Source organism: Rattus rattus, chromosome 17, assembly GCF_011064425.1.
Source record: "Rattus rattus isolate New Zealand chromosome 17, Rrattus_CSIRO_v1, whole genome shotgun sequence".
NCBI lineage: Eukaryota > Metazoa > Chordata > Mammalia > Rodentia > Muridae > Rattus > Rattus rattus.
The window spans coordinates 45373165-45399823 of NC_046170.1; the positions used below are offsets into that span (position 1 = coordinate 45373165).

A 26659-nucleotide genomic window follows, 5' to 3' on the forward strand; every position below is an offset into this window, starting at 1 on the left:
AATACACTTTACACATGCAGGGGAGACGTTTTCTCAAACTGACGAGGTTAAGGAAGCGTAATTAAGCAGGTACCACTCGATCTGTCTCTCTGTCTTATCAAAAGGGTAGTGGGCTAGAGAGTCGGCTCAGTTAGTCAAATGTTTGCCTTGCGAGCATAACTCAGAGCAAGCCTGGAACTAACGTTAGGGCATGCCTATAACCCTAAGTGCTGTGGTAGTGGAGATAGGCAGGTCCCTGGGGCTTCAGGTCAGTGAGAAACTGCAGTTCAACTCCCCCAGATCCCACCACCAAAGTCCAGTCCTCAGGTCTGTGGGCACACTCACACACACAGACCTGCAGACACATTCATTAAAATCCATCCTCTAGCAATAGGTCATCTCTGGCCTTGACCAATGTGAAGAACCCTCAGCCATCTTCCGGAAGCTTTAGCGGTGACATCAACGTGTCCTCCATGTTGCTAATTTATGAAACCAATCCCGGGGTCCTGCGGTGGGCTAGCCCTGGCTTCTGTGGCTATGCCTCCTGTGTTTGGGGTCCTAGAGCCATAATCAGGATATTGCTCATTTCCAGTACATAAGCCACTATATCTTCTGGAATCCCCAGAATGCTCACTAAGGAAAGTCTGTGCTCCCCGACTGCTGAGTGTCCGTCTCCATCAGTAGCCGCCCCTCCCCTACATGGCTTGATTTTTAACTTTTCGATAAAAAACTATTTTTTTCTGCCTGCTCCACCCGGTGAGGGCTAATCATGGTCTCTTAACAATCCATTAGGCTTCCCCGGTGAGGTTTACAAGCACGACTTCCGCAGTGTGTCACATGGCCGGGAGCATCCTCCAGGCTACTGTCTGAATGCTGACCTTGTGTGCAGGTGGGTTTCCCATCAACCCCTGCCCATCAACGCTGCAGCAGACAGTTCATGGAGCAGTTTGGAAGATCGGGAAAGAAATGAGAAGCCCGCGGGGAAGCCCGCCACCAGGGGCTGAGTGACCAGCCACCTGCGCACATTTTACACTCGAGGTGGCTCATGAATTGCAAAGCAGACTCCTCTCCTGACTCATTTTTGTTTGTCTTTTGGATGAATCGCACATTGATTAACAAGATGAGGATTCTTGTCAGGCTCTTGTTCTGGGAAACTGCATTGCATGGGAAATGCCTCCTCCTCCTCTTCCTTATCAGAGCTTCTAGAGATACCCGCTCAAGCCAGAGCTGCTGGATAGACTTAGAAATGCCGGTAAGGAAATTGGTGACTGAAATGGACACGAGGCAGGTGTCTGACTATAGTTCACCGGTAGCTTGGTCTGCTCTTAAAAGAATCTTAAAAGACAGTGTGAGTCCAGCTCAGCACAGCAGTGTGGTGGTCCCAGTAATGACCCTCAACTCTACCTGAAGTGTGAGGCTTGCCTGCCACCCTCTTCTCCCTGTGGCCTTAGCGTGCTTTGTATCACATCCCAAATCGGGAAGGAATCGTTCACGTGTGAGAGTGTGTGTGTGCATGTGTGCATGCATGTGTGTCTGTGTGCACTCATGCCTGTATGTGCATGTATGTGTACACATGCTTGTGTGTGCATGTATGTGTACACATGCTTGTGTGTGCATGTATGTGCACACATGCTTGTGTGTGCATATGTGTGCACACATGCTTGTGTGTGCATATGTGTGCACACATGCCTGTGTGTGCATTGTATGTGCACACATACCTGTGTGTGCATATATGTGCACACAAGCCTGTATGTGCCTATATGTGCATGTATGTGCACACACGCTTGTGTGTGCATATATGTGCACACACACACCTGTGCATGTGTGCACATGTGTGTGCATACAAGTTTGTCTGGGTGTGTGTATGTGTAGAAGCCAAACTCTTGTGTGTCTTCCTCAACCTTGCTCCCACCTTATTTTATCCAACAAAGGGCCTCTCAGTGAATATGGAGTTCTTCAACTGTCCGTCCACACTGGCTGGCCAGTCAGCCACAGGGTCCTTCAGTCTTTGCACTCACAGTACTTGGATTGAACATTTGTGTGACCCTGTCACGTGGCCCTGCGTGGCTTTTACATGGGTTCTGGAGATCTGACTCTAGTCCGTCCTCAGGTTTCTGTGGCCTCCACTCTACTGACCGAGCTGTCTCTGCAGCCCCAAGGAGAGGAATGTCTGGATTCCAGATAGCACCAGCAGCGAGGCAGCCGCAGTGAGGGGGGAGGCACCTGGGATGGGCTACAGCAAAGCTTTAGAGCACACACCTGCCCGGGTTTCCGAGGAGAATCCTAACGCTACATCTTAATGCCGTAGTCACAATGCTGCTTGATGCTAGGATAAAAGATGTATCATATGCAAACTGATTACAGGGAACAGAGGGACTTAACAGGACAGCATCTGCCAGCACAGAGCCACCAGTTAGATCATTTTCTTAACCGTGATGAGTGAGTATAGATTAAATCCTGAATATATATTTTTTAAATGCATAATAATGGGAAGACAGTTTTGTCTCCTTGGAGAGCTTCTCCAGAATCCACAGCCGGGGCAGGGAGGGGGTTGGTGTGACAGAGGCAGAGAGAATGACTAGGCACAGAAGCGTCAAAGCCCATTGCTATGGCTGGGACCTACACAGTGGACCCTGACCCACAGCACCCAAGACCACTGGGCCACCAGGGCCAGGAGAATATGCATGTAAGTAGGGGCTGGTCAAAAGATACCGGGCCACCAATGGGTAGGTCTGGGTGAGCTCAGAGTCTCATATAAATCAGAATCCAGGTTATCGGGATAAAGGGTAACAGGGCACCTGAACCCAAGGAGCAATAGTAGACAGGCTTCATGCACAGAGTTTCCATGCAGGGTCATGAAAAAGAAAAACACAGTGGGAAATGAACTCACACCTGTTAAGAGTGGCATTTACAGCAAAAGGGGGGGGGGCTTAAGTCTTGGTGAGGACATGGGGAGAGCGACCCCTTGTGGATGTTGGGTGGTACTGACATTAAGGATGATGGAAAGTTCTCAAAACAGTCCAAGATGCAGAAAGCACTTGACTTAGAAGCCGAGAACCTGGGTCGGAATCACCAGAACCCACACAAAAGACGTAGCAGGCGTGTTTGTAAGCGGCAGACAGGAGAAGCTACAGAAGTTCACGGGTCAGCTACCCTGGCATATACAGCAGAGGAAGCAGCTCAGAGAGCTCCTGCCTCACACAAAACAGAAGATGAAGAACTAACACACACATGGTCCTCTGACCTCTATGTACACGCGTGGCAAATGCACCTGTGTGAGCATATGTATGCATGAAGGCATGGGCAATCACGTGTGCATACACACACACACATATACACGTGCACACTCACGCACACGAGAACGCTCAGCAGCTAAGAACGGTTGCTGCTCTGCCAGAGGACCTGAGTCAGATTTCCAGTGCCCACATCAGGACGAATACTGCAATGGCCTCATTTTGTATGGAACACAACAAAGTCTGACCCACAGGCAACATGACCAGAGTGATGGGGGGCTAGGGTACAGAGAAGAGGGACAGGGAGTGCTGGGACAAGGGTGCACAGAGTCAGGCATGTGGGATCAGTGCGCTTTGTAGATCGTCACACAGCACAGTGACGGCAGCTATCCTCGATCATTACATCGAATGTTCTTGAAAATGGCTGGAATTTATCATACCGTAAATATCCTCATTGGAAAAGAAGTATGTGATATGAGACACAAAAATAACTTGACTTAATCACTACAACATGTATACATGGCCAAATTATAACTTACCCCAAATACACACACACACACACACACACACACACACACACACACACACTACATATATATAATAGGATTTTTAAATATGAAGTACATGGCTACATACTAAGTGCTTGTGGAGCATTGCCAGGTGCCAGCCACTGCTCGAAGCAATTTACATGCACTATTTAATGCTTTACATCCAAGCCCCACTGACACTAATCAGCTGCATTTGCACATGAGGAAACTGAGGCACACAGAGGACCACCACTATGCTCAGCATGGGGTAGTCAAGTGGGTACGTGGGAAACGAAGGCAAGGAAGGCAGCAGGGTCTGTGGACCACGCGGTCAAGCTGCTGTGCCTTTTCTCATAAGAGCCCAGGGAACAGAAGTGACCTGTCACACAGGGTCCACCCATGCCTTGAGCCCCGCTCCGCCGATGCCAACGCACCATGCGCTTAGATCCAGCCAGAGCTTAGCGCCATGCACTCGTGTATCCATCCACCGCTTCTACTCCTGTATTCAAGATACAGACACAGATGCAAGCTTGACCCTTTGGATAGACGCTGGCAGCACCCCGTGTTCAATGCAAGCAGACGAGACGGATACTGGCCTGTACATAGGCACTTACGTGTATTGGTGAGGCGGGGTCAGGCTGGACACTCTAAAACACAAACCAGAGGACCTGGGTCACCTCATGATTGCAAGGCTATGATAGTGACAGTACACACACATGTATTTGCGCACATGTGCATGCGTGAGCACACACACACACACACACACGAGGATCCATTCATTCACACACACACACACACACGAGGATGGGTTCACATACACACACATACACATACATACACATACACGCAAGGATGGGTTCATACACACAGACACACACATACAAGGATGGATTCATACACGTGCACACAAGGATGGGTTCATGTACACACGTGAGGATGGGTTCACACACACACACACACAGGAGGATGGATTCACACACACACACACACACACACACACACACACACACACACACACACACACACACGAGGATGGGTTCTTGCCTTGAGCAGGGAGTACTGGCAGCTGGCCATGACCAGACAGAAAAGCAGGACCCAGAGGTCTCTGCAGAAGCCACGGTTCAGTGTCAGAAAGCCCAGGAGGGAAACCAGGACGCTGAGCAGAACTGCCACCATGTTCTCCTTCACATCTTCAGTTCTGTGCAGACACAGGAGGAAGCATGGAGTGAGACCCCAACGCCCACGCTGCTATCAGTGCAAGCCTTCCTGTGCTCATTCACAGACTGGCATTGCACTGAGCAGCGGCTGTGCTGTCCTAGCCCTGCACCAACACTGAGCAGAGGGCCTGTGCTGGGCATCGGTCTATTCCTGTGCTGTTTAAACAAGGTCCTTAGGTACCTGTTCTTGGAATAACTGAAACCTGATCGTGCCGACTTTCTCGGCTACTTGCGCTAGGCTTGCGAGGTAAGCGGTGACTCCCAACGAAAGCCTGGAATGTCTCAGAAACTACACAGGCTCCTGTCAGCATTGACACCTGGGTAATAGTTTCCAGATGGATCATTTCTGGAGTCGGGGTTTGATGTCCAGTTCCGGGAGCAGGAAGCTACAGACAGAGATGTGACTCCCAGACAGGACAGGGAACCTAGCGGGGTGAGCTGCAGCTGTATAGCACTGCGGGCTGATTTCGTTTCGGAGTCCTCCCCATGAGATGGAAGATGCAGAGGGGACTCCTCCAGATGTGTCGTCTTATTAGCACGGTGTGGGAGTGTAAAGAGATATTTAGAGCATCTCCAAAGACGGGCTGAAGAATTGAGTCAACCAACCAAGGTGGGAATGGGGGTGGGGGGAGGCTCTACAACAGGAAGGGCTGCTTTGTTCCTTACAAGTTTTCTGTTGTCCCCAATAGAACGTGAGTCCTGTGAGGGCAGACACAAGGCCTGGGGGGGGGTTCCTGTGCTGTGCTGGGGGCAGGCAGGTAATGTGTGCACGCACACACACACACCTACAAAAAGATTTGTCTTTCATAAGCGAGGTTAACACAACCTATTCCCTGTTACAGGAAAACAAAAAAAAAAAAAAAAGAAGAATCATTTCCTTTAGAGCCTCATCTAGCTGAGTGCATCATCTTGCATTACAGTCACAGAATCCATCCACGTTCCACTCCTACGAATGCCCCAGGGTAACATGGCATTGTTAGCGAAGCAGTTGATGCCGGTTCCCTGACTTGGGGGGCGGGAGGGGGGGTGTCCTGAAATTTACTGCTGTAATTTTGCAAGACTATCGTTTTTCTGCCTGTGATCACACCATTTAAGACACGAGTGTACCATTACCGTAACAAGTAGTCACTGTGGGACAGGCGGCAGCTTGGCGGCCCTGCCATAGCCTCACAGGCTGGCACCGAGCTCTGAACAGACCCTGCTGTGCTAGCATTAGAGAGCCTGCCTTCCATTTTAGAACCAGCCCCCACCAGAGCCACAGCCTCTCTGAAAACCCTAATATTCTCCCCTATGCATCCCGACAGGGGAGCCCACAAAGAGGAAACCCCCACCCTTAGCCCGTCTTCGTCACCAGAGCAAACTTGAACCTCCCTGCCTTGCCCACCGAGGCTCAGTATCTCCAGCCACAAAGTGTTTTATTTAGGGGCAATAATAAGAGGGGGGCAAAATGGAGGAAAGGCTGAGAGAGCATTAATGAACAATGGGTGGAGGAGAGAAGCTGGAGTCCAGGCAGGGGACAGCGTTATCCCCCTCCCTCCCAAGGCCACAGTTGGTGGAAGAAGGCCTTTTGCTGATGGAACTGAAAGTATTCCTACTAAAACAGGCCAGGCACGAGCAGACCAAAGCAGACTGTCCCCAAGCCAACCTGTGCCTTAGCCCATGGTAGTCACCCATCACCTCCCCTGGCAACTGTGAAATTCAATGTCAAAATCACTGGGGTTCACAGCCAAGTGGGGTCTGGAAATATCCTGGGGAACCTTGGCAAGCAGTAAGGTGAATTTTAGGAGAATTTGAGCACGCTCACTGGTGTCCTCCCTTGTGTTCTGGCCATACCGCCGTGTGCTCGACAGCTTACCGATCCAGCAACGCCAACAGAGTGAGTCGGTCGTACCAGACTTTAATCCACTTCCCAGGGAAGATGATAAATTTGTAAAACTGCTCTCGGTTAAACTTCCCCTGTGCTGAAGAGCGGGATGAGTCTTCCAGATCCTGACTGACGTGCTTTAAACACCGGAAATAAAACAGACCAAAGACAGAAATGAGTGTCACTATGATATGTCCTAGACACAAAAACATCTCATAGTTTAAAAATACAAGGGATGGGGATGGGTGTGGGGGGCTGGAGAGATGGCTCTGTGGTTAAAGTGACAGCAGCTCTTGCAGAGGATGCAGGTTCAGTTCTCAGCAACCCCATACAAGCTCAAAGCCATCCGTACCTCCACTTTCAGGGCCCGATGTCCTCTGCAGGCTCCTGCATGCATAAATTTACACAGGCATTAACACTTACACACAACACACATGCACACACATGCACATCCAGGCACAAATGCATGCACACACAGACACATGTGAACGTACATGTGCACACATACACAACACACACACACATGAACACAGACACACACACCAGGCACACAACACACATGCACACATGAATGTGCATGTGCACACATACACAACACATACGCATGCACACATACAACACACATGCACTCACACACACCACACACATACCATACATAAAGCACACACAGGCATATGACACACACATACACAACACATGCACATGCACAACACCCACATAACACACACACATACACACATTCAACACTTGTATAACACACACGTATACATGCACACACATGTACACAGGCACATGACACACACACATGCACACACACTCTAAATCTTTTAAAATACAAGGTCTGGAAGTAGAGCTCAGTGGTGGAGAAACTGCCTGGCATGCTTGAAGCCCTCAGTTCAACACTACTACAGAAACAATATATGAAGCAGAAACAGATGATCAGATTCCGAAACCAACATATTCTGTTTAAAGGAGCCAGTCTAAGAGAAGAACTGACATCCCACCAGTTCTGTGAAGATGCTGTCGCTGAAACCCTGACACTCACCACTGCAAACACTTCTGCTCACTAGACAAGGAACTCCCGGGAAGTAATCATTGTTTAAGACAAGAGTCCAAGGAAACATTTTAAATGGCTTAATTTCTAACTTCTACTAAGTACAATACTGAAGTCAGTATCCAAGTTTCACTTCAGATGCAGAGGCTTTCGCTGACGGTCGCTAGGTCACTGACAAACTCTGCCCTAAGAACGGAGCAAGTAAATCACGAAGTGCTCGCTACACAGGCCTGAGACCCAAGTCTGCTCCCCAGAGCATCTGTAAAAAGCCCGCCGGGATGGTGTGTGACTGCACCCCAGCACTGGGGAGGTGCGGATGGATGGCTGAGGCTGACACTCCAGCCAGTTTAGATTTCTTGGTGAGCACCAGGTCACAGAGACCCTGCTTCACAAAATAAAGTGGTGAAGGGTTAACAAACCACAGTTGATGTTGATCTCTGGCCTCGGTACACATAAGCGTGCATGTGCACCAACACTTGCACATGTATGTATGTGTATGTGCACTTGAATGTATGCCTCTTTGTGTGCTCATATGTGTGTGTGCTCACTTGAATGTGTGTCTCTTGGTGTGCTCATGTGTTTGCGTATGTGTGTGCATGTGAACTCAAGTGTCTGTGTGTGTGTGTGTGTGTGTGTGTGTGTGTGTGTGTGTGTATACATGGTAGCTATTCAGAGTTGGGTTCATCTAAACAAACTTAAAGATGACGCAGGAGGTGGAGGAGGTGACCAACAGTAAGGTCGCCAGGAGGTGACCTGGTGAGGAACCGGAGTTTAGAACAGGAGACCAAGCAGAGGTGGGGTGTCCACCAGGAGCATCTCTGCAGTGTGGGACCCCAGCATTCAGCTGAACTAAGTCTACCCTACAGTCAGCTCGCCCACCTACAGGGCTGCATGAAAGACTGTCTCGGGTTAGGTGCGGGGTGACAGGGACCCCAGGGTCTGAGGCTTCAGGACCACGAGTCCCTAACTCCCGCCCCTGCAGTTTTGCATCCCTCAGTCACACTGTGTGGATACTCCAAATCCCTCAGAGAATTTACCTTAAAGCATCCCGCACACCCAGCAGAAACAAAAATACGCTTTAATCTGGAAGAGTGGGGCTTTGATGTGTATCTCAAAGAACTCACTCAGATCAAAGTCCAAAGCAAGAGAGGCATTAAAAAAACAAAAACTATCACCACGAACAAGAAGAAAACTAGAAATGTGTCAGCTGGTGCTAGAACCCACATGCTGACAGCACACGCACGCGTGCACACACACACACGCACAATGCACACACACACAATGTACACACACACAATGCACACACACAATGCACACACACATGTACACACACACCTACACACACAATGCACACACACATACACACACAATGCACACACACATACACACACAATGCACACACACAATGCACACACAATGCACACACACACATGTACACACATGCACGCATACCCTGGGTGGGTTTGGGAATTGTAATCCTCAACTTTAAGGACAGTGACTGATGTCCAAGAACCTGGTATGTGTTCAGTCTGGTCCAGATGCTCCTTCACAGGATTGCAGACCCCTTCGAGCCCTGGGCGAGAGCAGGCTCTGCCTTCTTGGCTGCACCAAGATTAATTTGTTAACTTAGCTCAAGGACCAGGAAGTTATCCTGAACATAAAGAACTGATGTATACACAAGGCATAGGAAAGGAAAACCACCCTGTCCTTAGAACAACACGCAGGAGCTGCTGGGCAGGGGAGACGGTAGGTCTGAGACCCCGAGAGCAACACGTGTCCTAGGCTCTTGCTTTAGTTATGGCTACTACTACTGAGATGAGAGCTCAGACTTACCTAGGACCTGTGTTTGGCCCTCAGAGATCCAGGAAGGATGGTGGCCTCACAGACACAGGTGGAGAAGGTGAAGCTGTGTGACACACGGTCCTCAGAGAAGACGGCAAATGGTGCAGTCCCTGATGGTGGGTGGGCAGAGCCAGCCCTACCCAGAGCCAGGCAGGAGCTGCACCCACAGCCACCACACTGGATCTGTTCAGTTTTACTGTGCGTGTGAGCATACTTGGCCTGCACGTGTATCTCTGCATTGTGTGCATCCCTGGTGCCTGTGGAACTCGAGGCAGATGATTGTAAGCTACCCTACGGGTACTGGGAATCAGACCCAGGCCATCTGCAAGAGCAGCCAGTGCTGTTAACCATTGACTCATCTTTCCATCTCTCATTCATTTGTTTTTGATGTTAGCATACAAGGTATTGAGTATCTTTCTGGCATTTTCCAACAAGGGATTCTTTCATGATTCTCCTCTGGGCTTTTCTTCCTCCCTTCCCTACTCTCTCTTCCTCTTTTATATCCCATGGGTCCTTTTGCTAAACCCCAGTCCTTCCTCATCTCTTGCTTGCCCCCTCGCATGGTGTCCTTCCTTTACATGACTTAAACCCCACAACACAACACAACACACACACACACACACACACACACACACACGGTTATTTTTCATCATCACGGAATCATGTGTGTGCACGTGAGTGCAGGTGTCAAGGATGGCCAGAAGGGGGCAGCAAAGGCTTGGGCACTGGGGCTCTAGGAGGTTGTGAACCGCCCTACATGGATGCTGGGTCCATGGAACGAGGTCCTTTGCAAAAAGAGCATTTGTTCTTAACTGCTCAGGCGTGTCTCTAGCCCCTCCTTTTAATTTTAAAGAAACTTCCACAGTGAGTCCCATGATGACCGCACTCGTGTGCACTGCACCAGCACTGAATGCTGCATCTCAGAGCAGCTGTAATCTGCACTTCCCTAAGGACCAGGGATGGTGAACGCTTCTTAAAATATTTATTGGTCGTTTGTGTTCCTTCTTTTTGGGAACCGTCTTCCCTTTCCTTTAGCCACAGGGTATAAATTTTCAAAACACAATTATTATTAAGACTTCGTCGAGAAAGTTCTCAGAGCCATCTTAAAACCAGACATGAAGTTATGTTACTATAAGTCCTTATAAGAGTTAGAACCTTTGACAGGAAGAAGACAAACACGGAAGCGAAGAGACTTCATGCGAACTTGAACTTATCCATCTGCAACGCTCTCTGCTCAGGCCCACCTTCTTGGAAGTTGACCCCAAGAATCCCCTCCCCTGAGAAGCCTGTCTTCCTACACCCTAAGGCCCACGCTGCATTTGCCACTCATAGGCAGGCCTGGCTCAGGGTCCAGCCTTCCATGATGCTGCTGCCAGGGAAGCCTTGCTCTGGCTCCCTGAGTCTCAGTAAAGCTTGAGTCGATGTCTGAATGAACATCAAGGAAGAATTTCTTAGTAAAAGGATAGAAGGCTTCATGCTTTCCACTTGATGTCACCCAAATCACCACCACCACCACCATCACCACCACCACCATCATCATCAACAACAATAACAACTTTCCCAAATCAAATACTGAAGAATCTTAGCATGCTTAGTAAATAAACACAAAGTTATCATATTTTTTTTTAAAGAGCACATTTTTAAACCATGCAGGGTGAGGCAGAAGAGCCAACTACGCTCCTGAGGGGTTTGTGCATCCAAACAACCAAAGATCAATGTGAATGCATTTCTGATGCATCTGGGAAAGCGACTGATCGGCGGAACGTGGTGATGTCGTCAGAGGATTACCTGCCATTGGCATGGCATTGTCCTTTATTCAGTAGTCAGACCTGTAGTGATGTTTTGTGGGAAACCCAGAGTGAGATCTGACTCAGGAGACAGACCTTAAGATCTGCCGCTGGGGATCAGTGACTCAGTCAGCAAAGTCTTCACCACACAAGCAGGAGGGCATGAGTTTGATCCACAGAACCCGCTCGGAAAAGAACACCCACGAGTGGCAGACATTTGAAATCCCAGCACTGGGGTTTACAGAGATGGGCGGATCCTTGGAGCTTGCTGGTCAGCCAGGCTTACCTACGTGGAGAGCCCTAGACTGACAGGAGACATTGTCTCAAGAGAGGCACACAGTGAACCATGTAGGGTGAGGCTGACAGTGAATCAATTAGGTCCAAGATTGACAGCTGAGACTGTTCTCCAGACTCCAAACACGCATGCATACTTGCATACATACAAGTACATATCATACCTGCATTCACACATACATCTCCTGATATGAACACATATGTGCATGCCTATGCGTGTGCATGCACACACTTACATGCATGTGCACACATATACACACACTTATACATATATACATATTCACACACATGTGCATGCACACACATACACACATGTGCAAACACATTCACACACACACTCACACACATATGTGTGCGTGCACACACATACAGATACTTATACACATATACACACTCACACACATGTGCATGCACACACACACGCACTTACACATACAAACACATTCACACACACTCACACACATGTGTGTGTGCACACACACAGATACTTATACACGTACACACACCCATACACACACTTACACACATGTGTGCATGCACACAGATACGCTTACATGTATACACTTACACACACACTCACACACATGCATGCACACACATACACACTTACATGTACATAGTTACACGCACACACATGTACGTGCACACACATATTATTAAGACCCAGGGCTTCTCCAGCAGCCACGAACAACACTAGTATACACATACCCGAGGGGTTTCCGACTGTGTCCTCCGAGCCACCATGAGTAAGAGCTGTTGTTGAAGGGCGCTGACGGCGTGGTCTCCTGAGGACGGATCAGGACTTCCTGTAGTGGTGGTGCTGGAGGAGCTGAGAAGAATCTCTCTGAGAACAGGGAAAAACAACATTGTGGTGACCAGCTTGCATTAGGACACATCTATGTATTACAGAGAAACCTGAGGAGACGGGGATGTGCGGCACAGGAAGGGATTGTCCGGGTCCCCATCCTTACGTTCTCGATAACGAGTTCAACATTCTGCATGTGAGGCTGCTGCAGGCGCAGAGCCCACAGCCCTCGGCCCCGACACAGGTTCTGTTGGTGACCGGATACTTGGTGCTCAGCTCTGATTTTCCGTACATTAATGTGACTAAGGCAGCCACTAGGGAATTCACCGACCCCAACTTGGAAGAAGCAGTAATGAGAACCTGTGTGATGGTGACATTAATTGTGAATTTGACGGGTTATAGAATCGCCTAAGAGACAAGCCTCTGGGCAGGTCTGAGAAGGAGCTTCTAGATTGAGGTAATGGAGGCAGGCAGGCCTATCCTGAACAGTGTGTGATCCTTAACATCCTGGACTAAATAAACGAAGAGGCGGGATGACGACAACACTCTCCTTTTCCTGCTTCCTGACTGCGAATGCTCCCACAGTCACGCTCTCCTCGCCATGATCGGTGCACCTTCAAACCGTGAGCCAGGGTAAACCCTTCCTTCCCTGAGCTGCTTTTGCTGGGTGTTTGATCACAGTGATGGGAAAAGGAACGAAGACATTCTGCTGGCTCCCCAGCCCCAGACACCCCAGAGCAAGAGATCACACTTACATAAAAGAAAGAGTGGCCTCTGTTAAACAGCTTAAGTCCCTATCTTAAATCATCCGTGGATTGGCGAGACTTAGTGCAGCTCTTGGAATAATTGCAGTACTGGCCCTTTAGCTTTAAAATTAATGTGCATATGTGTGTGTGTATGTGCATGTGCATTTATGTGCATGTGCATGTGTGTGCGTGTGTGTATTTACGTGTGCGTGCGTGTGTGTGCATGCGTGTGCATGCATGTGTATGTGTGTGTGTGCGTGAGCGTGTGTATGTGCATGTGAGTGTGTGTGTTAATACACACGCGTGCACGTGTGTACCTGTTTATGTGTACAAGCCCTGTGTGTGCATTACTTTCTGATCCCCTGGAGCCATAGGCAGTTGTGGACGACCTCACGTGGACGCCAGGAACTACACTCAGATCCTTGGCGAGAGCAGTAAGCGCTGTTACTGGATGAGCCATCTCTTCAGACCTCAGTCCTTGCTTCAGCCCAGAGAGCAAAAGCTAAGACATAGTCCATGTGGCTTCTCAGCAAGGTGCCTCCATGCTGTAGAAGATACCCATTAGTCTGCTTACCGCATGGTTGTTCTAAGGGAATTCCTGCTGACATAGCCCCCACTTCATCCAAATAGCTGAGATCATATGCTAACCAAGGCGCGTCAGTGATGTGAGACTCTGTCCTTCCTTGACCATAGGAATAAGACTGGTCCCATCGTCCATTCGCCTACCTAGTGCTTGGCTTGGGATTGAATATGAAACAGCTCTAAGGAGTCACCTACGGACAGCAGTGGACTGGCTTCCTCTGGCTTTTAGGCGATACCTGACTGAGAAGCACCTTCAGTTACTAGCAGCCACTTTGCCACCATTGAGATACAGATCAGAGGGATATAGAGCAGAGGGACCAGCTAGGTCCTTGGATATAGATAGCAGCGAGCCTGAGGATTAACCCACCTTGGTCCCAGCACACTGAGGAGCAACATGTTTCTTTTCTTTGTGTGAGTTTTGTGTGTGTGTGCATATGCATGTGTGCCTGTGCATGTGTGCAGATGTGTGCACGAGTGTGCATGTGTGTGAGAGACCCCGGCTTAGCAGCAGTAACGCCATTTTGCAAGGCTGTACTTAGATGACTGGTTCAGGGAAGGGTCAGAACACTGAGAACATGGTGGCTGCCAAACAGGATGTTTGTGGTTGAGCGCCTAACAACAAAAGGGAGAAATGAAAAGCCCCGGGAGAGGTCCCACACCCTAGTGGAGGGCCCAGTCAGCCATTATGTTCCAGGAAGGTGGCCAGGGAACTTGCCCCCGGGCTAAACCCTTGCCTCATTAGAATCCACCAATTATGTCCCTATAACCATGCATCTGCTTCTGTATGCCTGCTTCTGCTCCCCAGAACCCTATAAAAAACCCGTCCCTGGTTCCACGGGGTGCGCCAGTCCCCCAAGTTGACTAAAGCACCCACAGGTGCCTCTGTATCCTGAAAGTAAACCCTCTTGCTGATTGCATCCGGTGGTCTCGGTCTGGTCAATGGGCTTAAGGGTCTCCTTCCCGAGAAAAAGTTCTCTCTGAGAACTTTTCAGTGTGTACATGTGTGTGTGTGCTCTCACACGTATTTACATGTGTGTGCATTCATGTGGAAGCGGAGGTCAAGCCTGGGTGGTGTTCTCCAGGTGACATCCACCTTCATTATTTTATTAGTGGAGGAATCCCACCTTCGCCCTCTGCATTTTTGAGAGTTCCAGGGAGAGAGAACTCAAGTCTCCAGCTGCATGATGAGCCCTGTAAGCCATCTTGCTGGCCCCCTTCCATCTTATTTTGAGACAAATTTCCTTGCTTTTGATCAGAAACTTGCTGGTCCTTCTAGGCTAGCTTGCTGGCCAGCCCCATGGTCTACCTCCCCATTTCCCCAGTACGGTCACTATGCCCAGCTTTTCTACATGAATCTGGAGGCGGGATTCAGACTGAGTGACCAGTGCTTATGGGCTAGCCACCACCCGGCCTCACTTCCTCCAGTGAGACTCCGCCTCCCAAAGGTTTCACACCCCTCAAAACGGCGCCACCATCTGGAGAGCAAGTGTTCAAACACTTGTCTCCCCAGCCAAACTGTCTTACTTTCCAAGATAAAGCATCTCCTCCTCTTTAACCCAGTCTTCAGCAGCCTGCAGTTACTGTGTTAATAGAGGGAAGCCATGTGTGCATCGGTAATGCGATCGATCTGACCTCTAACCTGACCTCTAACCTGACCTCTAACTTCTACTGCTCACCATCGCTCATGACCCTCCCTTCTCATCTCCTGACTTCTGTGTTCACTTGGTTACACACACACACACACACACACCCACACACACACACAATCTTCTATACTTGTATGACGTAATTTGTGACTAGGGATGATTCGACGGAGCCTTTCTTACAAAGAACCATGCCAGCTGCAGACCAGGTAAGAAGATAAGACAGAATCCCCAAAACTCTAAACCCACGCCACGTTCATGGTCTGGGAATGAAACTCAGTCCATCTGCAAGAGCAGAATGTGCTCTGAACCGCTGACCCATCTCTTACAGTTTGGATATCAAATAGGCCCCTCAGAGACTCGTGTGTTTGAACACTTGCTCTCCAGCTGGTGGCGCCGTTTTGAGTGGTTATGAAACCTTTGGGAGGCCTTGGGGGTGGAATCTCAAGGTTATAGTCCAGGCCTGCTTGCAGTCCGGTCTGTTTCCTGGCCTACTAGAACGGGAATACGGCTCCCATACTGTCTTCCTTAAGATGATGGACAGTTCGTTCCCTTGGATACCACGAGGTAGAATCAATCCCCCACCGCCATCCCCCACCCTCATCAACTCGTTGCTGTCAGGTACTTGGTCACAGCACTGAGAACGGCTCACCAACACACTGTACCTATGTTATTCGGAATGTCTGCTCCCTGTGAGCACTTTCCTTGCTGATTAGCTCACCACGCCTTCCACAGATGGACTGGTCCAACAGATTTATAAGGACCACTTTTCACTACGATTCTGCTGGCTGGCATGGGTACCACTTAGAAACACGGCTCTGGAACCTTGTAGTGAACTAAAATCAAAATGGAGGTCCCTCGATAGGGTAGGGCAGAGACTCAGGAGTTTTCTCTGTGAGGGCTGCATGGAAGCCAAGAAACTAACTAGACTACATTTCCGGTGAGGGAGGTCATGCTGACGTACGGGCAGGAGAGGGGACCACACCACATATGGGGAGCTGAAGGTATACGGACCCTCTCCAGATGACTGCTACGGGAGGTACCAAAAACATTTCTTCTAGAGACATGACTGCTGATGCTTCCCGCCAAGATGCAGGATTGTAAGGGGGCGGGGGCACTCCTGGGTTCCATTCCCGAATATCGGGAAGCAGACTTGCAATTGCAAAAGAATGGCAAGCCCTAAACAGAAATGGGTCTCAGCCCCTGCTATACTGCTGCTATCTCCACTTTGAGCGCATGGTTTGCCCCCTTGGATCTACACCCATAAGAGAGAAGAGATGCGTTTCCTTCCTAAGGGGTGTGGGGACTAGAACAGACTGGACAGAATGTCCTGATGGAGCCCCCACATCGGGCACAAGTAAAAGGCCCTGGTCTCTCTGTTGCCTCCTCTTGGGGGGGAACTTGGCCTGGGTTTCCCTGTTAGGCAGCAAAATGGCTGCCAAACTTTGCACAGATAATGGCTTGGCTTTGGCTGCAGTGGCGAAGAAGGTCCAGCATCCATTCATCATCGTCTAACGTAGACTCAAACAACAGAGCAGTGTCCCCCTCAAGGAACCTCTTCCACTGGCTTTGGCCGGGTCCTTATCACAAGCGCACACTGTCACCTGTGCTGGCTCCTGTGCCTCCTGCAGGGACAAGTCTGTGGTTATCGAAACTGTACCTCAAATGGAGCTGCTCCTCCAGGGCTTAGTTTCCTCCTCCAGGCTGTGGTGGCTGCAGCATTAAAGGATTAGGAGACCAATGCTCTCTACTGAGCTAATGAGTGTTATACCCCAGAACAGTTCATTAGGGATGTCAAGGGACGTTCCCGCCTCCTCTGAAACATCTGAGGGATGGTGAGAGCCCGCTTTCTGGAACGTCCTCGGTGACACTGCCAGGTCTCCATCAGCCTGAGGACCAATCCTCAGTGACACTCCCAGGTCTCCTGAGGCTGGGTTGGTCTCAGGTTGACTAGTTCTACTCAGGGTGAGGGCAGGGGGTTGTGAGGAGAAAGCAGAGAGGCGTGTGGATGGAGGTTGGTGGTGTAGGGGTGACAACCCAGCCCTGGAAGGGAGCAAAAAGACTGACGCTGAGCTGGGCCCTGGATCCCGGCATTTGGGTGGCTGAGGCAGGAGGATAACTGGAAGTCTGGGGCTAACCTGGGCTACACAGTGTGAGGCTCTGTTTCAAACAACTGAACTAGCGGCTCTGCTGGGCTGGGTGGGGCAGGGCTGGGTCTGGGGTAAACAGAAGGGGGTAGGGTCTCTGTGCTCCACTGGCCATAGCTCCCCTACCCATCTGAGGAATATGCACAAGGTCAGATCCAAGGGCAGTGCTGCTTGCCAGTGAAAGAGAAAGTATCACGGGGACTTCCTCATCCCCATCGGATTTTAAAACGAGAGTTTTCTGCCCTCTGGAGACTGTATCTCTTCTGCCTGCCCTTCCCAAGGCTCCAGGCCCGCTGTGGATGGATGGGAAGGGCACAGGGAGAGGTGCCCGGAGGACAGAAGTTGGTGTGACAAGTTCATTGGATGTGGAGAGCACTAAATGACAGCAGCCTGATGGGGGTGGGAGGCAGGAGCGTTCTAACAGGGAGTGGACTTTGAGGTGAGACCAACTCCCCTTTCCTAAGACAGCACAAATGAGGGGAAGCCTCCGAGAGGCCTCAGAGGGAAAGCAAGTGGATGGAGAATGCCCTCTTGTGGCAGAAGGGGCTGTGTGCAGCCGCAAGGCCTCAGCTTCTGCCTGGAATTCCACTCTTGGAACCCTGGGCCTGGAGAGAAACAGTGCCTCTTAACCAGGCGCCTGAGACTCCAGGATGAGGACCACTGCAGGAGGAGGAGAGATCAACAAAGACTGAGAAATCAGAGAGGGTGTGGGAGAAACCACAGGAAGAACAGTTCCAGGACCATCACCCAGCTCCCTCTGTGATCGAAGCCAGCGAGAATTTTCAAGTCTCTAACTCTGAGGCAGCAAACACATATCTCTCCTTCCAACTAACAGTGACACAACACAGCTCTTTGCCTGAGGATAAATTTTCCCAAGGAGAGCCGAAGTGAGCTCTCAAAAGTACAGTTGATGGGGTTCACTCATGAGCCCCACACCTCCCTGTTCTGAGCGCCCATCAGTCTCACTACAGTGGTCCCCACCCCTGCCCTTCCAAACCCAAGGTCTCCACTTCCTTGGAATAAAGCAAAAATCGGGTGATTGTTTCTGGAATGTCTCTGTCTGCTTCCCTTCTTTGGAAGTCAGATTTGTGGCTCCCTTAAATGCCTCGGCTGTGGTCTGAGGAGACGGCTCAGTCGGTACAGCGCTTGCCGCACAAGCACCTGGGTGTGGGCCCCAGAACCCATATAGAAAAGTCAGGTGTGGTGCTGAAGGAGGCAGAGGGAGGGGGATCCGTGGCACATAGTGGCCGGCAAGCCCAGCCTACTGTATGGTAAGGCTCAGGTCTCAGTGAGAAGCTCTGTCTAAAAGAAAAAAGAAAGGAAGGAAGGAAGGAAGGAAAAAGAAAGAAAGAAAGAAAAGAATAGAAAAGAAAAGAAAAGAAAAAGGGCTGGAGAGATGGCTCAGTGGTTAAGAGCATTGACTGCTCTTCCAGAGGTCCTGAGTTCAAATCTCAGTAACCACATGGTGGCTCTCAGCCATCTGTGATGGGATCTGATGCCCTCTTCTGGTGTGTCTGAGGACAGCGACAGTGTACGCACATAAAATAAATAAAACCTTTAAAAAGTAATAAATAACATCTTTAGGGTTGGGGATTTAGCTCAGTGGTAGAGCGCTTGCCTAGCAAGTGCAAAGCCCTGGGTTCGGTCCCCAGCTCCAAAAAAAAAAAAAAAAAAGAAATATGGACATCTCCTGAGGGGTGATGTGAGAGGTGTTAACTTCAAGGTTTGGGTCTTTCAAAGGAGAACACCAACGTATTACTCGGAAAATCTGTAGACAGAATAGAGATCTCCATTGAACAAACAATAGAAGCTCTTATTCTGGCTTAGTGGTGCGTGAGTGTCAGCCCAGTAACTGGAAACTGAGGCAGAAGGGTTCAAGACCGTGCTGGGCTGTGTGTCTCAAAAGCCAAACCAAGCCTGGAATCAAACAAAATCAAACAAAAAGTCTCAGCCAATGAAGTGCTTGCCCTCCAAGTGTGAGGACCGGGGATTTTGATCCCCAGAACCCACAGGGTGAGGTCTGATGATGTGAGCTTGTAACCACAGCACTGAGGAGGCAAAGACGGGTGTGTTCCTGGGGTCACTGGCCAGCCTGGCTTGTTAGGAGAATTCCAGGCCCATGAGAAATTTTCCTCAAATGATATTTGAAATTCTCTTCTGGCCTATATACACACACACCTATGTGTGCACGTGTATATACACACACACACACACACACACACACAGAGAGAGAGAGAGAGAGAGAGAGAGAGAGAGAGAGAGAGAGAGAGAGAGAGAGAGAGAGATCAGGGATTTGTTTCAAAGCCTACAAAAGAATAGCAGAAGTCTGATGTGCGGTGAAAGTCATTTCAGTCCTGAACATTTGTTAACCTCCCAGGCAACTTCTTCCACTTCCTGGGGCTCGTGACCTACTTCCAGATCAGTTTTCAGGCGGATCAGCTCACTCTGGGCTCTGAACTAGTAAATCAGCCCTGCGTTCTGGTCAGGCAACATTTCCCAGCAGCCCCTGGAAATGCTGTGATTCAGGTTTCTGGGGAGAGCAGAGCTCAATCAGATGTCCTTCCCAAAGGCGCCTGCTTGAAGAACAGCTAGCATGTGACTCAGGGTGCTCTGCCAGCCTCTGTGGTGGTGGGAAAGCTGCTGGTCTCACAGTGTTTCAGAGGCCAGGAAGGGAAACAAACTTCCTCTCTCAGCTTCCTCCAGGAATCCCCAAAGAGACATGGAAGTTACATGGCTCACGAGTCCCCATTCAGAGCAGAGCATCTGGGACATAAAACAGGTCCGTGACGACCAGGCCTCATAATGGCTGAGAGTCACCTTCCGGCCAGTAATGGGATCCAGCAGTTTTACAAGCTACTTGGAGGTGCTCCCAGCCACTGAGGTCACCTTAGAGGGGAAGAGCTGTTTCTCTCCCAGTACCTTCTATGGCGAACAGCTTATGGAGCCCTAACCAGGCTCCCTTCCAATCTCAAAGTCAACATTTGTATTTGCTGTGGGTGGAGAATTCAGAACTTAACGGCCTTAAGGGCTAGGGACAGAATATTAAGTCAAATGCCAAAGCTGCCCTAGGTGCCAAAGCCTTGGATCAAAGCTGCTAGGGGAACAACATGCTCTTAGATGCCCACTTCACAAACAGGGAAAGTGGCACCTGCAGGGAACGGGCTTCCTCCTGGCCAGATCCCAGGAAACAGCCAGGAAAAGCTGAACGGTGAACTTTGTCCTCCTTTTCTAGGCAGAAGAAACCTGATACTGTGGAGTGCCCTCCACAGTGGGCATTGTCCTGAATGCTATACAAGAGAGTGTGTGCATGGGTGCATGCATATGTATACATGTGTACATGCATATATGTGCAAGTGTTAGCATGCACATGTGTGCAAGTGTGTGCGTGTGTGCATGCATGTATGTGCATGTGTGTGTGTTCTCCTGTGAGTGCATGTGTGTACATTCACATGTGTATACATGTGTGTATGTGTGCATGCTTGTGTGTGCATGTGTGTGTACATGTGTACATTTGAATGTGTATACATGTGTGTGTGCATGTGGGTATGGGTGTGCGTGCATCTGTGCATGTGTATGTACACATGTGTGTGCATTCACGTGTGCATACATGTCTGTGTGTGTGTGTGTGCAGGTATGTGTGGGAAGAAAGTAGAGTATACTTATTCAGAAGAAACGAAAGAAAAGCAAAGCTCATGACTTTACTCTGGGATAAAATAAGAGGCTTTCATTTGTTCTCAGTTTAGCATAGGAACATGTCACCCTGTCTCTGGGAAGAGGATGTGGCAGTTCCCAGCCGCTGTGTTTCCCTGCAATTGAAGGCATCATCTGAGAAAGACGCTGTCCTAGAGGATGCTCACAAACCGCAGTCACGGCGTGTGCTAACTGGAGAGTTGAGTGTCTGTTTGCTTAGGCATTCTGCTAGTCTCTGGCTGGGGAAGCCCGCTTTGATTGGTGCACACGCTAGTACCTGAGACTGGAGGAGGTGAACACAGACTCTGTCCCTGCAGGACCGACTGGGTTTGAGTAGAGTAAGATGGAGTGGTGGGGAGGAAAGACCTCCAGGCACTGGCATTTTTGATCAGGTGAGAGTTGGTGATGGGGACATAGCATCTATCAGAGAACATACCAGAGGCTGCTATGTAACAAGGAAAATGATGTCCTTCCGTTTAGGCTCCCTGAAAATTCCCAACACACCCGTGAGAAAAACTCAGGACTCTAGAAGCATGAGACCACAGGAGTTACATTTTGTTTGTTTTGTTTGAGACCAGGTCTCATGTAGCTCAGGCTGGCCACATGTAGCTCAGGCTGTCCTCAGCATTGCCCTGTCCCTGAGGGTAGCATTGGATTTCAGATCCTCTTGCCTCTCCTAGCTCCCGAGGGCCAGGATTATAGGATTACAGGATCATACCATGCTCTGTTCATGTAGTACTGAAGATAAATGGGGGGCTTCAACTCAGTTTTACTGGTTTTACTGAGTTTTACTGAGTCACACCTCAGGTTCTTAAAACACCATTTATAGTCTCTACGTGGGAAGCCCATGACATGCCAGGTACACCACAAGAGTCTCTGTAATTCTCCAGACGCACGTGCAGGTCTAATGCATGCCACATAACAAATTCACCTCCACATTTACAGCAAGCAACGGAGGCTCACCCATTCGGATGGCCAGAAAGGGTCTCTAAGTCCGGGGAACCTCAGACCTACTTCACAGCTGGTGAGCGGAACAGCTGGCCTTGTACCCTTCGGGGCACGCTGTCCGGCTGTGCAAACCGGTTCACTACCAACGGAACTCACACAGCTAGGAACTAGCTGCTGTTCAACACATTTTCAACGAAACGGAAAAGACACCCAGGACATCTACCTGCAGCGCAGCCTCTGAACAAGAAGCACCCACGATTCCACTGTGTCCTGGGGCAGACGCTGCACTGTCCTCGGGAAAGCTGAGCTCTCAAGTGCCCGGCTCAGATTCCCTCATACAGGTCCTCTTCTGTCTCCACCTACACATCCTCCCAGGCCATAACCACAAAAATGGTTCTGCTGGGTTTTCTATAATGCCATCTTTCCATTTCACACAGAACTCTGCCCAGATGGCTACAAATAAAAGCCATTGCTCTAACCCGAGCTCCACACTCTCTTCAAGAGGAAGCTATGGATCCCAGCCCTGTCCGGAATCCCAGACCTGGAGGCAAACCCCACTTACCTGGCATGAGTTACACAGTCGGGGTTCAAGGGTGGATGCTGGGAAGAGCCTTCTTTCTGATTTCCAGACTTTAAGTAACAGGATCTGACTTCCCCTGCAAAATCATGAGGTTTGAGCAGAGAGCATCACCCCGTCTGCAAAGCACGGGCTCACTCCCTCTGTCTTCAAGTTAAAGGCAGCCCCCTCAGGATGTGTGCAGAGTGACTGGTTTCGTTTTATTCTGTCTGACACTGGAAGCAGAACTTCATTCAGCAAAAGAGAATGACATTTAAAGAGAATCAGGAAGAGAAATGGTCTGCTTGTTTACCTGGGGATTCCCCACGGTGGTCACTAGTCAGCATGGCTGACCTATTCCCTACCTACCTTACCTATTGAGCTGTTAGATCCTCAATTCTCATTTGTTTCCCACTTTTCTTTAGGCTCTTTCTATCTCTTTTTCTCTCCTCATGGTGTCCAAGCTGGTCCCCCAACTATTAATCCTCCTGCCTCAGCCTTCTGCTGGGGATTTTAAGCATGGGCTACTATAACTAGTATTTTCTCAGGTAGTCCAGGCTGGCCTTGAACTCCTAATCCTCCCGCCATGGCCCTTAAACATTGGGATTAATAGGTGAGGTCAAGTGGTTGTGGGAACCTAGCCTAGTAAAAAGAGGCTCATTCTGCACCGGGTTTAGCTAGAGGCCAGAGTCTAGGCTGCCTCAGTGATGGTGAACGAAGGTGGTCTTGACTGGGTGCCGGGCTATAAATCAGCTCTGCTGGAGGGTCTGGGGGACTGAGGCGTGGAACTCAGCTCCTATGCTAATGGACACTCCCACCCCCCACCCCCATCACCCCCCCCCCACCCCCCACCCCACACTCCCCCCACACCCCCACCCCTGGGCCCAGGAGATGCAGTGTCTCCCTGAGGGAGACACTCACCAAGCATCCCTCAGCAAACCAAGGCCAGGGCCTGGTCTCAACCTCCAGGATTCATTTCGTTTTCTGGAGTGTGTGTGTGTGTGTGTGTGTGTGTGTGTGTGTGTGTGTCTGTGTCTGTGTCTGTGTGTGTGTGTTACACATGGCACACTGAACTATATCCCTAGCCTCTGACCTTCTGCTAACAGAAAGGCTGTTCTTAGCTCTGCAGACAGGCAAGATAACGAGCTAGAAAAGGTCGCAGAAGTCAGAATCCTCCTGCAAACTCAGTAACTGACGATGGATGGGGGCTACCCAGACAGACAGACAGAAAGACAGCACAGACTTTCTCACAGGTGGGTCCTAGCTTCTCATTCCAAATCTGTATATATTTATGTTTATATTGACCTGAGTGTCAATAAAGGCCCAGAAACTAGAAAAGGACCGGGAGAGGAAGAAAAGAAGGCATCGAGGGAGTGGGGGAGGGTAAGAGAGCATAGGGGATTTCAGAGTGGAAGGGGATACTCGTGGATGGAAGGGTTCACACAGGATGGGGACGTGGAGATGGGGGAGAGCTGTCCGAAACTAAACCACGGTCAAAACCCCACAAGGAAACCTGCCACTTTGAATACTCACTGAAAAATAACTTAAAAAGACGTAAGAGGAGGTTAGCCAAGACCTATCCCAGAACAACCGGGGCCCATGTCCCTTGCCTTTGGGACTCTGACTATCATTTGGTTGGTGATTCCTCGTGTAACTACTATAAACCATTTTTATATGAAGGTACCAGGACAAGGTACCATGATCAGATGTCTAACAAATATCAAATACTTATTTACTGGGTACCTGGCCCGTGCCCTACTGAAGTCTCCCCTTGGGAGGGAAAATATGATTAGTAGAGTATTACGAGACAAGAAATAACTACAGTAACATTGAAGACGGAAGTAAAGGAATGGATGTTTAGAAAGCAAAAAAAAAAAAAATGGAGACCAGAGATGTGGCTCAGCTCACTGGGTAAAGAGCTTGTCTAGCACACACAGAGCCCTGGTTTCCGTTCCCCAGGACCTCACAAACCAAGCCTGTTCACACACACACACACCAGGAGGGCTGGGACATCAAAAGTTCAGGGTCATTCTGAGCCATATGATTGGTTGGAAGCTTGTCTTAAGTCAGGAAAATAAATGAAGAATAAACTATTAAAAAAGTCACATGCACCTGGTCAAATCTGAAGTTTGCCGGAACAATTCTTCTTGAAGATAAAGGGTGAGAAACACGCTGTCGGTGCCGTGAGCTTGCACATACCCAGGCAGGAAGGAGAGACACCTCTCAAGCACATGACAAGGCAATCCCAGGACTGTCTGCCTGGTTCAATATCTAACACTTGACTGTGGACCAAGCAGAGCCCCAGACTGTCGTCCCTCTTCTTGCTCTCTAGGAGCCCTTTGACTCACCGTGCTCGTCGATGAAAACGTGCATAGCATCCAGGGACATCTCCTCCTGCACAGACGTTTCTGGCCCGCTGATGACCTGCAGCACTGAGCTGTCTTGTTGGGAAGTCACTCTGTAAATGATGTGCCGTTGCCGGCTGCCCTGGAAACTTAACACACAGGAACGCTTTAAGGATGTGGACTGGGTAGTTTTATGTCAACTTGACACAAGTTAGAGTCGTTGGAGAGGAGGAAACCTCAACTGGGGAAATGCCTCTGAGAGATCTGGCTGCAGGGCATTTTCTTAATTAGTGATTGATGGGGAAGGGCTGGAGGTCCTGGGTTCTCTCAGAAAGCAGGTTGAGCAAGCAGGCCCATGAGGAGCAGGCCAGTAAGCAGGACCCTCCTGTGGCTTCTGCATGGGCTCCAGCTTCTGGGATCCTGCCCTGACTCCCTGTGATGACAAACTATTATGTGGAACAGGGAATGGAATGAACCCTTTCCTCCCCAAGTTGATTTTTGGTTGGTCATGGTGCTTATCACAACAGTAGTGACCCAAACTAAGGCAGATGGTGAGGGGCTGGGCAGTTGGCTCGGTGGTAAAGTGTTCAATATGGAATTGTGAAAACCTGAGTCCAGATCCCTAGAACCCATGTGAACCAAAGCCAAGCACTGAGGGACACTCCTACAATCCCAGGGCTGGGGTGGAGACAGGGGGATCCCTGGGCTGTGGTCAGTCTGTGTAGCTAAACCAGGAAACTCCAAGTTCAGTGAGTGATGGAGAGCTGCTGAGAAAACGTTCAACATCTGGTCTACACACACACACACACACACACACACACACACACACACACACTCACATATGTGCACACACGGGCACAGGCACCCACATGCACACACTCTTACATATACACACACACAGGCACACACACACACACGCATGTATGTGTATGCATACACATATGCACATGCACACATGCACTTATACCCTCACACACATGCACGCACGCACACACACACACACACACACACACACACATCAACCAGCAGGACTTCTTCTCTACCCTCCCCCAAAGCATCACAAGAAACACCAGAGGAACAGCTGCTTCACTCTGCACAGCGCTAAGTGACCAAGTCCTCCTTACAGTGCTGTGGTCTTGGGAGGCTGTGTGAGCACTGGGCTGGCACTAGCAGGGTCTTGGCTTGGCAAGTCTGGTTTTCCTGGCTTGGAATCACGTCCGTTGGGTTTTTCATTCTCCACAGCTTCCTCCTTGGTCTCTGGGGAGGCATGACCTGGAAGATACAGCATTCCATGTTAATAATGAGGATAATCCATCTTTTTTTTTTTTTAAAGTGTCACTATCTTATGTGGAAAGTGCCATCCCTTAGGGTTCCAGCCTACATTTGAAAACAGAGACAAA

General features: G+C 49.6%; 1 protein-coding gene across 1 annotated transcript in view; it reads right to left on the reverse strand.

Moving 5' to 3' along the window:
• The window catches only part of Pcnx2 (pecanex 2), a 150676-nt gene that overhangs the window by 104903 nt on the left and 19114 nt on the right, over positions 1-26659 (reverse strand). Inside the window, exons 6-12 of the mRNA XM_032887445.1 lie at positions 26384-26531; positions 25263-25408; positions 22921-23014; positions 12506-12641; positions 6812-6957; positions 4784-4937; positions 4354-4386 (exon numbers count right to left, since the gene is read on the reverse strand). Of these exons, the coding sequence (XP_032743336.1) occupies positions 4354-4386; positions 4784-4937; positions 6812-6957; positions 12506-12641; positions 22921-23014; positions 25263-25408; positions 26384-26531 (857 nt within the window). The remainder of the gene's footprint in view (positions 1-4353; positions 4387-4783; positions 4938-6811; positions 6958-12505; positions 12642-22920; positions 23015-25262; positions 25409-26383; positions 26532-26659) is intronic.